Source organism: Urtica dioica, chromosome 5 (assembly GCF_054948205.1).
Source record: "Urtica dioica subsp. dioica isolate 48M chromosome 5, U.dioica_male_clone48M_v1_H2, whole genome shotgun sequence".
Classification (NCBI taxonomy): Eukaryota; Viridiplantae; Streptophyta; class Magnoliopsida; order Rosales; family Urticaceae; genus Urtica; species Urtica dioica.
The window spans coordinates 32,022,324-32,037,092 of NC_142760.1; the positions used below are offsets into that span (position 1 = coordinate 32,022,324).

At 34.3% G+C, this 14,769-nt stretch overlaps 2 protein-coding genes and 1 long non-coding RNA gene across 3 annotated transcripts; 2 read left to right on the forward strand and 1 right to left on the reverse strand.

Moving 5' to 3' along the window:
• Positions 1-4,815: 4,815 nt before the first annotated feature.
• On the reverse strand, positions 4,816-5,171 carry LOC149397917 (uncharacterized). Its single transcript, XR_016296955.1, has 3 exons — positions 5,130-5,171; positions 4,984-5,033; positions 4,816-4,896 (listed from the first exon to the last, which is right to left on the reverse strand). It is a non-coding gene; the product is annotated as an uncharacterized LOC149397917 (long non-coding RNA).
• A 1,027-nt stretch (positions 5,172-6,198) lies between these two features.
• LOC149397918 (plasmodesmata-located protein 2-like) lies at positions 6,199-8,598 on the forward strand. Its single transcript, XM_089614388.1, has 4 exons — positions 6,199-6,258; positions 7,595-7,756; positions 7,821-8,167; positions 8,514-8,598. Exons 1-4 carry the CDS (start codon positions 6,199-6,201, stop codon positions 8,596-8,598), a joined length of 654 nt encoding a protein of 217 aa, XP_089470514.1.
• A 3,398-nt stretch (positions 8,599-11,996) lies between these two features.
• LOC149397919 (putative clathrin assembly protein At4g32285) lies at positions 11,997-13,839 on the forward strand. The gene is made up of 2 exons (XM_089614389.1): positions 11,997-12,842; positions 13,606-13,839. Exons 1-2 carry the CDS (start codon positions 11,997-11,999, stop codon positions 13,837-13,839), a joined length of 1,080 nt encoding a protein of 359 aa, XP_089470515.1.
• Positions 13,840-14,769: the final 930 nt, after the last annotated feature.

Below are 14,769 nucleotides of genomic sequence, written 5' to 3' on the forward strand. Positions count from 1 at the left end.
TCATGTGTATCCCTTATATTTTAATATGGAGGTTAAAATTGTAGAAAGAAAAATATGATTGTTTATTCCATATTTTTTTTTAAGAAGAGACTATATTAAATAGTTGAATGTGACTAACTCTCTTTTAAATTAATATTTAATTAAAGATTCAATTATTAAAAATATAGCTCAATTCATATCTAACTCTTTCAAGTATTAAATACAACGGATGCATGCATCTCGTCTTAATTTGAGTTATTTTCTTAATTTTTAGATAATTAAACTAAAATGTTACAAATAGAGATCTCTCAAAAAAATTTTGTATATTTTGATCTCATCCTTATTAAGTTTTTGTAACAATAAATAATACACCAATTGTCTATTGATGCATTGTCTATTGATGCATTTATTTTCCTTCATGTTAAAAGGTTGGCATGGAGTATCTTACCTTCTCTACTATACCATATTTACTTTTTAGATACATTTAACTTTATGACTCCAGTATATATTTTAATGTAAGTAAAAAAAAAACAGTTGCATGGTAACGATGGTAACGAGTCCAGTATATATTTTAATGTAAGTAAAAAACAGTTGCGTAGTAATTACGAGTATATTGCATGATCAACATTTGTCAAATATATATGACGAATTAATCTTACACTTGTACTATCCTTTAAATCAAATAATTTGAAAATTTGAGTATATGACTATTATAAGGTTTATCGTTATAATTTAAATATTGACTACGTATTTGAATAGGTAGGCATGTGTTGAGTTATTTTACTATTTAGTTTTTTTTTATTAATTTCTCTTCACAAGGCAAGATGAAAAAAAACAAAATTTGAGTATATAGTGAGCTATAAAGTTTAGTCAGAGAAATGGAGTATCAGAAAATTAGAGTTTGACAAGTACAATTGGTCGGACCTGAGGATAAGAATTGTATTGTGTCTTAGATAGTTTTCTAATGAGAAATTTCATTTTATAGACCTAAAAACTATCAAAATATCAAGACTAGACCCATTAGTTTAATAATATCCGAAATTGGACTTTTGGACACTTTTCGGACAAAAATGCCCTTGCAAGTCCATATATGTATAAAAAGCATCGGATTTCATCGGATTTTGGAGGATTTCATCGGATTTTGAGCACAAATTTTGGGTTGAAGGTCATCAAATTTTGTGGTTATGGTGGAGAAAGAGATGGAGAAGTAGTTTCTCCCAGCGAGAACCCTCGAAACACCGTCGACCCACCAACGGTCATTTAACCAACAGTCGACGTTCAACCTTTTCGCCACTTCTCTGAGCGCGACAACGGAATCCATATTCTCCCTCTCCCACTCATCGCCAAGAAAGGCTTTTCAGTCAAAGCTCTTCAAAGTTTGGTGATCCACCACGAAGCTGTCGTCAGTTTGGTGATCCACCACGAAGCTGTCGTCGCCCAAGAACTTGGTCACGGTGGCCGAGGGAAGAAAAAAGAAGCAGAATATGTTTTTTTGTTTTTTTTTTTATGTTTTTACAATGTAAGATAATGGTATTTGAGTAACTTCATTCACTATGTGAAACACGTGACATAAGCGTGCATACTTAACTTACGATTCGGGTTTAAAATACACAGAAGGACTATAATGATATTCAATACGATATTGAGGGGTAAAGATCGAGTTTTTATCTTATGAGGGGCAAATTGTTACAAATGCTGTAGTTCAGGGGCAAAAATATCATTTATTAAAAAAAAATAATGTCGTTTGAATGTAAATTCTTATCTCATGTGTTCCGCTTTTATTTTGTAACGTAAGTAGTTTTTTTTAATGTAACTAGTTTTTGTTTAATGTAAGTACTATTAGTATTAGTATTATTTTTCATAAATTTATTTAATGATTACATAATGTTTTTTTTTACTTATTATTAGTTTTTTAATTTGACATGTTGATTTATTTAAGTATTTACACAACGACTTATGTAATTTTGAAAGAAAAAAATTAGGATTGAGTATTGTAAAAAAAAAGTATATATTTCTCAAAGTGCTTCAAATATTCATCCAGAATGTGCATTTTTCTTCTACCCTATATTTATTAACAACACTTCTTCTACTCCCTTTATCAACAAAAGATAAATATAAAAAAGGGTCCAACATGTTGTCCTTGTTGGACAAGGTGCCGATGATGTACAAGCTATACAATATATTATCTTAAAATATTCCAGTTTTCACGTAAACATTGTGATAGTTTTTACATTTAGAGCTGATTACATCGAGTCTTGTAAAAGAGGGTGATTGATTTTTTCGTTCCACTTTTATTTTGTAACGTAACTAGTTTTTTTAATGTTAGTAGTTTTTGTTTAATGTAAGTAGCAGTGTACTAGTATGTTGCATGATTTGTAATTTTCAGATGTATTTGATATATTATCATATGACCCTTTCAACATATAAATTTCATAAAACTACTATATAAATATGAGTAAGATATATATCTCTACTTTTTTGAAATCTATCAAAATTTTAACTTTAAAAAAAAAATCTTATCCGTGACTTACATTATGATGCATTTATTTATCTTTTCATGAGACATCAAGTGATGAGCTTTATCTTAAAATTGTATGGTTGATTACTTTTTTTTTTTTTTTTTTTTTTATGTATTATTGATTATCTAACCTACGTCTATAAATATGTGGCAAACTCAAAGTCCGCAAGCAGCTCCTCTGGAGTCGATTTTAGCTTGCATATATCTACGTCTATAAAGACGAAATATCAGCTTCTTATTGTTTATTTTAGCTTTTTATTTTGTGTTGGATTTCTACGTTGATACTGTATTAGTTTGGTCAATCTTTTTAGAGATTTATAACTAATTAGGTCACTTTAAACATGTGATTTTGGATCTAGCCTATGTTTGACAATTTTTAGGGATATAGCCAAATGGCTTATGTGGCAATAATTAAGGTTTGATTTGCCCTTATTTATTAATAAATTCGTCAATTTCTCTCTCCTATTTTTTTCAAATAATTTTGTTTGCATCAAAACTTCAAAAATTCGTATCTTTCTCATACGAACTCGAAATTGAGTGATTTCAAATCCTACAAATTCGTGGCGTCGAGATCTTCAAAAATAGACCCAATGTGTTTGATGAAAAATTATGTTTAATGCATCATATTTACATTTCCATTTTTTTATAATTTCAAAAAATTTCCGTTATTTCCATATTTAAGGTAGATTTTTTTACATCTATGATATTAAACATTATTTTTCATCAAACACAATGGATCGATTTTTGAAGATCTCGGCGTCACGAATCCGTAGGATTTGGAATCACTCAATTTCGAGTTCATATGAGATAGATATGATTTTTTGAAGTTTTTATGTAAAAAAAAGTGTAGGAAAAAAATAGGAGAGATAAAATGACGAATTTATTAATAAATAAGTTAAATAAGACCTTAATTATTGCCACATAATCATGTTGACTATTTCCCTAAAAGTTGTTAAACATAGGCTAAAAACAAATTTCATAGTTTCATTTTGGCTATTTCGCTATAATGCCCATCTTTTTATGATATGGCTCGTTGTTTTTTTTTTTAATTTCTTAAAACGTAGTATTTAATTATTTAAATCACTAATAAAATATTTTTTTTGGAAAGAAGACACATGGAACTAAACCTTCTAAACCTTTCAAACTAAAATTATAAATGAAAATGTCATGCTAAGCGTTTTACTCTCTGTCTTGGATTTAGGTCATAAACAAAATTGGAAAATATTATTTATTTAACAAAAAAATTATACGATATAACTTTTGAACAGAAGATATGTAAAACTAGCTTTTGCAAAAAGAATCAACGTAAAAACATAATTTTTGTAGCTACAGCAAGCGTTTCAGATTTTTGTTTTAATTAAATCCAAATCAGAAACCACTTTAAAAATTGTTGTTCATACACTACTACAAATATGGGCATCAGGTGCGACAAAAGTCGCACCCGATAGTACTATCGGGTGCGACTTTAGGTGCGACTAAGTCGCACCTAAAAGTCCGCAGCTAATACTATTGGGTGCGACATGTCGCACCCAATAGTATATACTATTAGGTGCGACACTATTGGGTGCAACTTATCGCACCTGAAGTCGAACCTATTTTTCCGTGGGAACTCAAGAATAAGTCGGGAATTTGACTTTTGGGTGCGACATGTCGCACCCAATAGTCTTCCCGCCAAAATATTCGGTGCGACATGTCGCACCCAATAGTCTTCCCACCAAAACACGGAAATTACATCCCTTAGCGCCTCATAGCATTCCACTATTGCTGTGCACATATATTCAATATTCTTCATTTTTTTAAATAACTCCTCATCGTCCTTGCCTTTGAAATCTTTTGCCATGTCTACTGCTATAGGAATCTGTAGTATGAAGAAAAAAAAGGATTCAAGAATTATCGCTGCCAATAAACCATGCAAAGAAATCTCTTTTCCTTTTCATGTTCAAGATAAACAAATACCTTGCTAGCGAGCAGGAAGGGTGGCCACTGGATAACAGAAACGTTATTTGAATAATATGGAACAAGCAACAAGTCTCTATCTCTGAAAATTTACCAATAAGAAGATATACTCAGAATCTAAAAACAGCTCATTTACAATAGCAAATTTACTTTGAGGAAGAAGAAAACAGAACCTGATAAGGTCTTCTAATCTCATAGTGTGTATGACTTTATATATATTCACCTTATTTATTCAATGAACTCAGTGGAGTTTTCTTTACACAAAACTACATTTTCCTTTGTTTACCAAACCGATATTTTATTACAGCTGCAGCCATGTTAGCAATGCTTTTTACGGAAGATGAATCGATACTAACCTCGCCCAAGTGACTAAAGGCACCGTGTATCCCACCAAACAGAGTAGAGAATATGGCATACCATATTTGTGCATCCATAAAATAGACCTAACCAAACATTTAAGAAAAACAATTGCAGAAATGTTTGAAATTAACGCATAAAAACTAATTTTGTCAAAAAAAATTATCACTTACCAGAACAATGGGTGTCCATATTGCAATGATGACAAAAATGTTATGCGGCGCTAAAGAAGTAATAAAGGAAAATACGGGGATCAGCTACATTTAAACAGCAAACTAGGAGAACTACATAAAAAATAAAAGGTGGGTTAAAGTGTCACCATGTGGAAAGAATTCGTGCCACTGATAATCATTGATTTTCATTTCAATTATCACTTTTGTTGACTCCACTAGAGGTAATATCTGTCAATAAACCACATGAAAACCCCTCATAACTCAACATGAAAACCAAACAATCAACAACAAAAAAATTAAAACAGAGAGAGAAGCCTCAAATCCGAATTGGAACCCTAATTTTCGGAATAGAAATTGGGGAAAACATCTCAGATCCTTACCTGACCATGCGAATCAGCAAACACGGACCCTCACTCCTTCTTCCTCCTCGGATTTTGTGGCGTCGGTCTCACAAGAATCGAACGCTCGACAAACATAAACAAGTCAAAAGAATTCCCGACAGTCTGACCCACTAGCGCTTAAGTCATCATAACTCGAGCTACATTACTTGAAATTGATTGATTCTAGCGGCAAATGAAAGTAGACTCATGTAGCTTTCTAACGAGATGTTACAAGCATATATACGACAAGAATAGCTATCTCAAAAACAGCCCGTAATTCACTGTTATAATTCTGGAAATCCCGTTTTACTGCTGCGAAACACAAACTTTGGAAATTCATAACTCATTCAATACTCAATGGATTTATATGTTCTTGGTCATTTTAGAAAGCTCATACAGTCTACTATCCATGAAAAATTTCCAAAAATAAGAACTTAGATCATATCGGTCTGTCCACGTCGATTTACAGAGGCAGTTCAAACAGTTTTTCTTTTTCAAAAATTTGGCCAAATTCAAACCACAACCAAGAAATCCGAAACCAATCACCAATTTCAAGTCCTCAACATCAATAATCGGGTCCAAAGATCAACTAAACACAATCAATTGCTTAAAAATCATCCCGGAATCAAAATCCCCAAATTATGAGCTATAAACCCTAGCTCGAAAATCCATCCGAGAAAGAGACTTCCTCACCTTATTTTCGTGGAATTAGATTCTCCGGCAACCACTCACTCCTTCCTCGGTGGTCGCTCTTGCTCTGGCGTCCTCGCGACTCCCGACGACGTCTCTTTTCCTCGGCCTGAAGCACGCGGTGGAGGATGGGTCACGGCTGGTGATGGCGCGCCAAATCCTCTCTCTTCTCGGGTTCCTGGTTCTTGAGGCTTCTCAGTCGTTTGTGTGTTGTTCGCTTGGTTTGGGTTCTTGGCGGCGGAGGAGAACAGTGGACCACGGCGACGGCGAATATGAGAGGGAGAGACAAATTTGAGAGAAAAAAAGAGAGAAATAGTGAGATGGTTTTAGGTTTTTTTTTTCAGAAAGAGTTGTTTAGTCGGACAAATGAAAAAAATGAGGGGAGAAGCTGAGCGCCTAATTTTTTTTAGACTTTCAGGTGCGACTAGTCGCACCTGAAAGTTTTCAAAACTATTGGGTGCGACCACTTAAAATCAGCGAATTTTTTTTCTTTTTTGGAGCCCGTTGGGTGCGACAAGTCGCACCTGATGCCCAATTAGGTGCGATTTTTAGGTGCGACAAGTCGCACCTAATACCCTTCCGCACCAGAAAGCCTTATTTGTAGTAGTGATAGAAAAGAGAGGAAAATAATGAAACTCCATATAACCTAAAGAGGATACAATGTTTACCTTGATAGGGATGACGAAAAGTTGAATCCCAATACTTTTACACTCCAAAATAAATTAACACATAGACATGACTCCAAGTGCCATGTGAAGTGGGGGCCTTTGTTCTCATTTAGGAATTCTAGAGGGAGAAGGTGTGAGATGAGAGAGATGCAGAGTTTTATTAAGTTAAGAGAAACATTACCTCTAAATGATGAGATTAGATGTATTTGTAGTGAGATGATAAATGTTGGAGTACTATTATCATTCGACTATCATTTGGACCTCCCCTTGGGATAGTCCCATCACTAGACTTTTTATCATGGTCGCATCGCGGGTTATTTTGTCCTGGTGGTATCGCAGGATTTTCATCCGGGTGGCATTGCGGGTCTTTTTGTCCTGGTGTCATCGCGGGAATTTTATTTTGTATCCGTAGTAATAGGATAGATTCAATTTTTATCTCCAAAATTAGCATAAATGCTAAGACTATGCGCACTGTTACCATATTAACTTTAAAACATAATTTTAGAAGAAAATTCTGACGGCACCTCATGCATCTTATTTTCCCAAAGACTACTATGTGGTGTAATAAGATAGTTTTATTCATTTTAAAGGTAATGCACGAATTAGACGGACTAGTCAAAATCAAATGTTGAGATTGCATAATAGTCAACATTTATAATTTTTTTTTAAAATGGCCAAAAGTGATGATGTGGTGTCGAAAATGACCATGATGAGAATATAATGTGTTATTTTTATAATTATACAAAAATCGAAAGTCAAATGTGTCTGATTTCGTGATTAATAGCAATAAATTTCTTCTCAATTACAATTTGAATTTGATTATGTGATCTCTCTCTTTCTCAACCCTACCACTGGTCTTCTTCTTCGTGTTAGAGATCCAAGCTCGGCGGTCATCTCTTCCAAGAGCTAGTCTCACAATCATCCGATTCAAAGTTCTTCAAAACCAGCGAAGGAGACGAAGAAGAAGAACACACTGCCATCTCCGACTCGTTCAAGTGCAGAGAATACATCTCCGCTGAGCGGTGTCGGAGCTGCGTGACTAAGCTTGCGGAGATCTCCCACTCCATCTGCGGCGGAGCGGAGTCCCGCTCGTATCCAGATCCGGCGATGCTACCTCCGGTACGAGCCCGACAACGGAGGGATCTTCTCCGGCGAGAAGTTCTCCTCCTCCTCTACTTCGGGCGAGAGCGCCACGGAGGCCGGATTAGGGTTAGGTTTCGGATTGGAGGCGATGAGAGAAGCGGCGTTGGCGGCATTGGAGCAGGAGATCTCCGGCAGCGGAGGGATCAAGAGGACGGTGTATGAGTCGGTGGCGGCGGCGGCGCAGTGCGAGGGAGGAACTGAGGGGTGCGAGTCCGGGAAGTGCGCGAGTGAGGTGGCGTGGATCGCGGAGAAACATTGTCCTCTTGATACGTGTAAGTATCCTCAAGGCGTTCCCACCAACTTGTATCGAGGTAAGTATTTTTCTTGTTGGTTTAGGTTAATTTGTGTTAATTTCTATTAGTTTGTGTTGATACGTGTTGATTTGTATTGATTTGTTGTTAATCTGTTGACTTTGTGTTGATTTCTATTGATTTGAAAACTAGTGTTGATTTCTGTTTAATTTGTGTTGATACGTGTTGATTTGTATTGATTTGTTGTTAATCTGTTGAGACTTGTGTTGATTTCTATTGATTTGAAAATTATCGTTGGTTTGTGTTTGATTTGTGAGTTAATGTTGAAATGTCGTTTGGAATCTGTTAATTTGTTTTAATATGTGTTTATTCATATTAATTTCGATTTTTATTTATAGGAGAATTGACGACTTTGTGTCTCCTGTCGGAGAATTAGCGGTTCGAGACGGATCGACGATGAAGATCGGCGTAAAATTACGCTAGTTGACTTGGCGTTGAAGACCGATGGTGAATATCTCGTAATATCTTTCGAGATTTTTTTAATCTATTAATGAAATAGTTATTTATCGTATTCTTTTTCATTAATTTATTTATTTTTCAAATTGGCTAGTATACTCTAGCTCCCATATTAAAATTAGAAATACATAACATGATTTAGCCCATTGAAACGTTGTAATTATAAAATAGTTAATTTTTGAAGAATGTCATTTTTGCTTATTTGACAATCCAAACAAATTTTCTAATCCCACTAATAACTTTTTTACGTCCATCTATGTTTAAGGCCGGGATACAATTATTTTTTCCCTAAACAGTGGAATGTACTCTCTCTCTCTCTATATATATATATATATTATATATACACACACATATATATATATATATATATATATATATATATATATATAATTCAGTGACGGAGCCAGAAAAGCCCATTAGAGGGGCTAATTTGAAAAAAAAAATTCAGGGGGGGCTTGATTGTAAAAAATTTATAAAAATTGGGTCAAAAGTATAAATTTTCAAGGGAAAATATGGGCAAAAAGTGCAAAAAAATAAAAAAAAATTGAGGGGGGGCTTAAGCCCCTGCTGGGCCTATACTGGCTCTGTCAGTGTATATATTTCTTATATGTAACGATAACATTTTTTTTTCTTTCTTCCTGCTATGATTAATTTTTTGAAATATAGGCATCGTTTGGCATAGCTTTGTTTTAAAAAAAAAAACGCTTTTAGATTTAGTTTTTGGAAAAAAACTGTTTTTTTTAAACTGACATGTGTTTGGTAAACTGTTTATAAAACAGTTGTTGCTGATAACAAAAGCTGATTTTGCGTTTGGTAAAATAAATATATTATAGTAAAATGACTAAAATAGACATGTTTTTAAAAATTAAATAATAAATGGCAAGAAAAACTAATATAATGCGTAAATATAAATGGTCATCTTTCATGCTAACCAATTTTTTTTTTTTAATAAAACCTGGCAACATTGCTGGAATATTATTATTTATTTTTTTATTTTTTTTTTTAAGGCTGGAATAGTTTTTTAAGTACACATTTTTGTTTGCTTTGCTCAGAGATGTGCGCAGGCTGAGTAAAAATAAAAAACAAGACCCTGAGGAAAGTAGAGAACGTGGCTAATTGGAAAGTGAGATAAGAGATAAGGACAAATGATGTACAGGTCAGTCAAGTGAGGATATTAAAGTAATTATATATAGTATACATAAACGCTTTTTCTAAAAGCTAAGATTTGTAGCTTTTTCAATTCATGTACAATTTTTAAAATCGTTTTTAGAGTTTTTTCTAAAAACTGTTTTACCAAACACAAATAAACGGTTTAGTTTTTTTAAAAAACAAAAGCAGGGATTAATAATCTGTACCAAACAGGGCCATAGTTAAGTGGACCTTCATTATGGCAAATTTGCCCCGTATAAGTAAGGAATAGGTCTTCCAAATCTGCCTCAAATCTGCAAGTTTATGTAATTTATTTCTATTTAACATCGTGTACTCTTTCCTCAAAAAAAAAAACATCGTGTACTCTCTCTTCCTCTTTCTGCAAGGGTTCAGAGTCAACACGTGACTAATTACTCCGGCACGCTCAAGTCTCCGTCGGTGTTCCAACCCCTTTCCCACGGAGGACGAGCCAATGATTTTCTTTCGTCTAAAAGTCAACATTAACCAAAATAAATGTTAATCATATATATTATAAAGAAAAATAAACAAGTTAACGAAAATAAACAAAATAAACGAGTTAACAACAATAAATATAAATAAACAATTTGAACATAATTTTTGTAATACGAGAAATTGTCTAAAAAATGATGGATTTTAAATCTTGACGAGTATAGAAAATAGCACGATTATTTTAGTGGTATTTGCATCTTATGTCACAAATTGTCAATCCAATTGCAAATAAGTCACGTGCAAAAATTTTAGAAAGTTTTAGAGGAAGATGAAGTGATTTTTAATGAGGTATTGTAAAAATTCAGAAGACATGGAGTAACTAATAAAAAGATTAAATGATGAGATAAAGTAATTTGAAATTTGCACATGTGACACGAATGTAAATACGTGACACAAATGCAATTTTGACAACTTTGTGACACAAATGCAAAAACCCGACGAATTTGTGACATTGACGCAAATTTCCCATTATTTTATGTGGTATGGTATCAAGAATCTCAATTTTTTTAATATATAATAAATTTAAATTATTTAGTTTCTTAATTTAATATGATTATAATTCGTTAACATGCGTTAAAATCTGAGGCTAGGAAGGATATAATGGACTTTATGTACTTGTTTATTTCGATTTGTGGTTATTTTGCAAAATAAACTAAATATTAGATAGATTGTAAAATAGGGATTTTGATACAAATATCGTTAAATTCATACATTTTATCAAGATCAACCAAAATTCAAATTTGACAGTTCTATTTCATTAAAATTGAGAGAGAGAGAGAGAGAGAGAGAGAGAGAGAGAGAGAGAGAGAGTTAATTTCTTACAAAATACATATTGTGACTATTTTTTATTTCAAGAATTTGTTGCAACTAATCATTCCACTGGTTCGTTTTATGATTCTCCTTTTAAAAAGTAGCAAAGTTTTATTTTATTAAAAAAAAAGTCCACTAGCCGTAATAAATTAAATTAAATAAAAGGTTAATTAACTCTTTAATTAATTTAATTGATTGGACAATTTTTGTTAATAAAAATTAAACTTGAACTACTGACTCGTCGTGATCGAATTGTCACGAAATTTTGTGTTTCATATCTGATTTGTCACAAAATTATAAACAGTATTTGACATACAAATTTTAAATTTTAGTTGGTTTTTGGTAAAAAAGGGGTATTTGACATACAACATACCACGCCACCCTCTATATTCTTATTAAATTTTGTATTTAAAAATTAATAACAAAAAAAAAGTGAGGACGTACATGGCTTAACTTTATCGGAGATCAGATAGAGGGACAATAAAAATGGGAGACGATCTGAATTTAAACTCGAGGGATATGTGTCATCCTTTTCCCGCACGATATATATACATTTCATTTTATCTCTCTCTCTCTCTCTCTCTCTCTCTTACACTTTTCGCGCTCTGTAGTTCAAGACGTTCCTAGAGAAAGAAACCGAGCCAAGCAAAAAAAGAAAAGAAAACCCCAAAGAACTTTCGCTCTTCGCCATCGTACGGACGACTCGTCATCGAAATCAATAGGAACCTAGAGGTAATTAATCGAACCCCTAACTCTCATCTCATTCAAAACTATCTGGTCTTTATATTGACCTCTCTCTCTCTCTCAGCAGAGTTCTTGGTGAATCGACCCAACTAGAAAATCACAAGACAGCTTCGAATATCGCTCAAAGATTCAATCTTTTCTTGGCGGCAATAATGGCTCCACCACCAGCGATCAAGAAGGCGATCGGTGCCTTGAAGGACAAGGCAAGCATAGCCTTCGCGAAAGTCGCCGGAACCGTAACCCAATCGTCGCCGGAGCCGGAAATCCTTGTCCTGAAATCCACCTCCCACGACGAAGAAGAGCCCGCTCTCGCTCTCGAGACCCACGCTCGCTCCATCGCGGCCATGACACACGCCTCGAGGCGCCACGTCACCGCCCTCGTGGCAGCGATGTCAAAGCGGCTCAGAAAGACCCGAAACCCCACAGTGGCTCTGAAATGCCTCGCACTCGTCCACCGCGTCGCGGCCGAGGGACACCACTCCTTCGCCGAGGAGATTAGGGCCACTTTCCGAGGCATCGATGACGTGGCGGAGAATTTCAAGGACGACGACGACGATTATAGTAACTCGTTCTTGAGGTGCTTCGCGGCTTATCTCGACGAGAGGGTTAAAGAAACGTGGCTCGAAACGGCTCGGGAGCGGCTTGGGCGATTGGTACGGACTCTCGACCTCGCTGCTGCGCTCAGGCCGACGATTCCGGCGGCGGCGAAGACCGGTTCGGTCGCGGTGGTTGCGTTGGGTCGGGTTGTGGAAGAGAGTTTTGCGGTTTTCTCGGAGGTTTCTGAGGCGAGTAGGGCTTTGGAGAAGCAAGCGGCGAGAATGGGTCCTGAGGAAATGAAGAAGGCGTTGGAGATCTGTGATGGGGCGGCGAGGACGATCCGAGAGCTCGCCGGATTCTATGGCTGGTGCAGGGACATCGGCGTTGCCTTGCCGCAGAAGTTACAAGAAATGGAGCTTCAGGAAATCAAGGAGCCGGAGATTCGGGCCCAGATCACTGAGGTAAATTTTTAGGTTAAACTGGGTTAATCATTAATTAGAAGAAGAGGACGAAGAAAAGAAAAAAAATATTAATTAATTAGGTTGATTATACTTTTATCCCTTCTTGTTTTAAATTTCACTTAAAACAAATCTTTTTTTTTTAGGTTAAATTATCTTGAAAATTTGAGTTTTAGGTTAAAACTTATAGAGGATCATAAAAAAGGGTTAATTTAGGTTAAGCCTGATACCTAAATTGATAACTATTTTTTTTCTAGCAAGATAACTAAAATGAATTGAGATATTGTAGTTAATTCGGTTAATCATTAATTAGAAGGATAAAAAAAACATCAATTATAAGTTCATCATAATTTACCCCTTATTTTTTGTTGTGAATTTCATCAAAGCCTAAATTTGTTATAGTTAAATTATCTTGAAACTTTGAGTTTTAGGCAAAACAAAAACTAAATTCAAATATACAAAGTAGTTAATTTTATGTTGAACCTAACACCTAAAATTTGTAACTATAATGAACTGAACTGAGATATTATAAATCTTGGTAAATCTATAACTATAAAGTTGAACTTTCCGTTTTCATTTGTTTGTTTATTTCAGTTAATTTTTGTCTAATAATCAAAACATTTGGATTCAAGAAAATTAATATTTGTTTCGATTAACAGTTTCTTAATAACAATCAAAATTAAACATTTAACATATATATATATATATATATATATATATATATATATATATATATATATATATATATATTATCTTCCCACTGTAGGGCGAGAGGAGAGAAGAGAAGGCGTGTCAAAGCGAGGGTGACAAGCTGGCGTTGGCTCTGTTCTCGGAGCCGCCGGTGGAGGGTGCCACGTGGCAAGATTTTCCGGCGGACGAGCCGACGGCGGCGGATTGGGAGGTGGCTCTGGTGGAGTCAGCGGCGGCTCTGTCGAGGCACCAAATGATAATGCCTTATCGGGAAAACACCTTCAACCCTAGAGATCCCCGATCGAATTGATGTGTATATGTACATATATATATATATATATATGATCTATATACTCGTATTATCAATAATCAGGAGTTTTGAAGGTGATAATGTGAAGTGAGAACGTAAGAACGTGAAGGTTTACGAGTATTTCTTTAGGGGTTTTAACTTTTTTTTTTTGGGTTTGTTTATTGATTAAATTTTTTTTTTTGGGGGATATCTTCTCTTCTCTGTACGATGAGAATATGGCCTTCGTTCTTTGTTGATAATGTATGAACTACATAAGATTGATATTTGTTATTTCATTTGTAGACGTTTTTTTTTTCGTTCATTGTTGCTGACAGATTTCATGCTAAAGGTGGTTTTTTTGGGAACTTCCATAAAATGCCTCGTTTGATTATGGTAATTCCTTGATTACCTCGAATTTTTATAGCATTCCATGAGTATCTCGTTTGGTTTTATTTTATAATAATTTTGACGATATTTTCAATAAAACTTTCAACCAATAATAAAAATTTAAATTAAATGGTAAACAATATTAAAAGATAAGTCTAATAAAACCATAAACGTAAAACTATAAGAGATAGTTATTTTCACAATAAAACAAGGCATTTTCAAAATAAAAATACAAAACTAAGTATACTAAAAAAAAGTTTATAAAATAAAGTGGCTTGAGCGTTCTAGAAATATGACCAAAAGCAAACCTCATTTTTTGGTTTTAGCCCACGTTTGCCAAACTTTAGGAATATAGACAAACGGACAGATAAGTAAAAAAAAAATTGATTTGCCCTTATTTATTAACAAATTCGTCACTTTCTTCCTCCTACTTTTTTTCCTACACTTTTTTTTTCCTAAAAACTTCAAAAAACCATATATATCTCTTATGAACTCGAAATTGAGTGATTCTAAATCCTACGGATTCGTGACACCGAGATCTTCAAAAATAGATCCATTGTATTT

Coding starts and splice junctions, on each gene's coding strand:
- LOC149397919 (XM_089614389.1), top strand. CDS start 11,997: ATGGCTCCACCACCAGCGATCAAGAAGGCGATCGGTGCCTTGAAGGAC. Junction 12,843..13,605: donor TTCGGGCCCAGATCACTGAG/GTAAATTTTTAG, acceptor TTCCCACTGTAG/GGCGAGAGGAGAGAAGAGAA.
- LOC149397918 (XM_089614388.1), top strand. CDS start 6,199: ATGGCGCGCCAAATCCTCTCTCTTCTCGGGTTCCTGGTTCTTGAGGCT. Junction 7,757..7,820: donor CTGAGCGGTGTCGGAGCTGC/GTGACTAAGCTT, acceptor GCTCGTATCCAG/ATCCGGCGATGCTACCTCCG. Junction 8,168..8,513: donor CAAGGCGTTCCCACCAACTT/GTATCGAGGTAA, acceptor TTTTATTTATAG/GAGAATTGACGACTTTGTGT.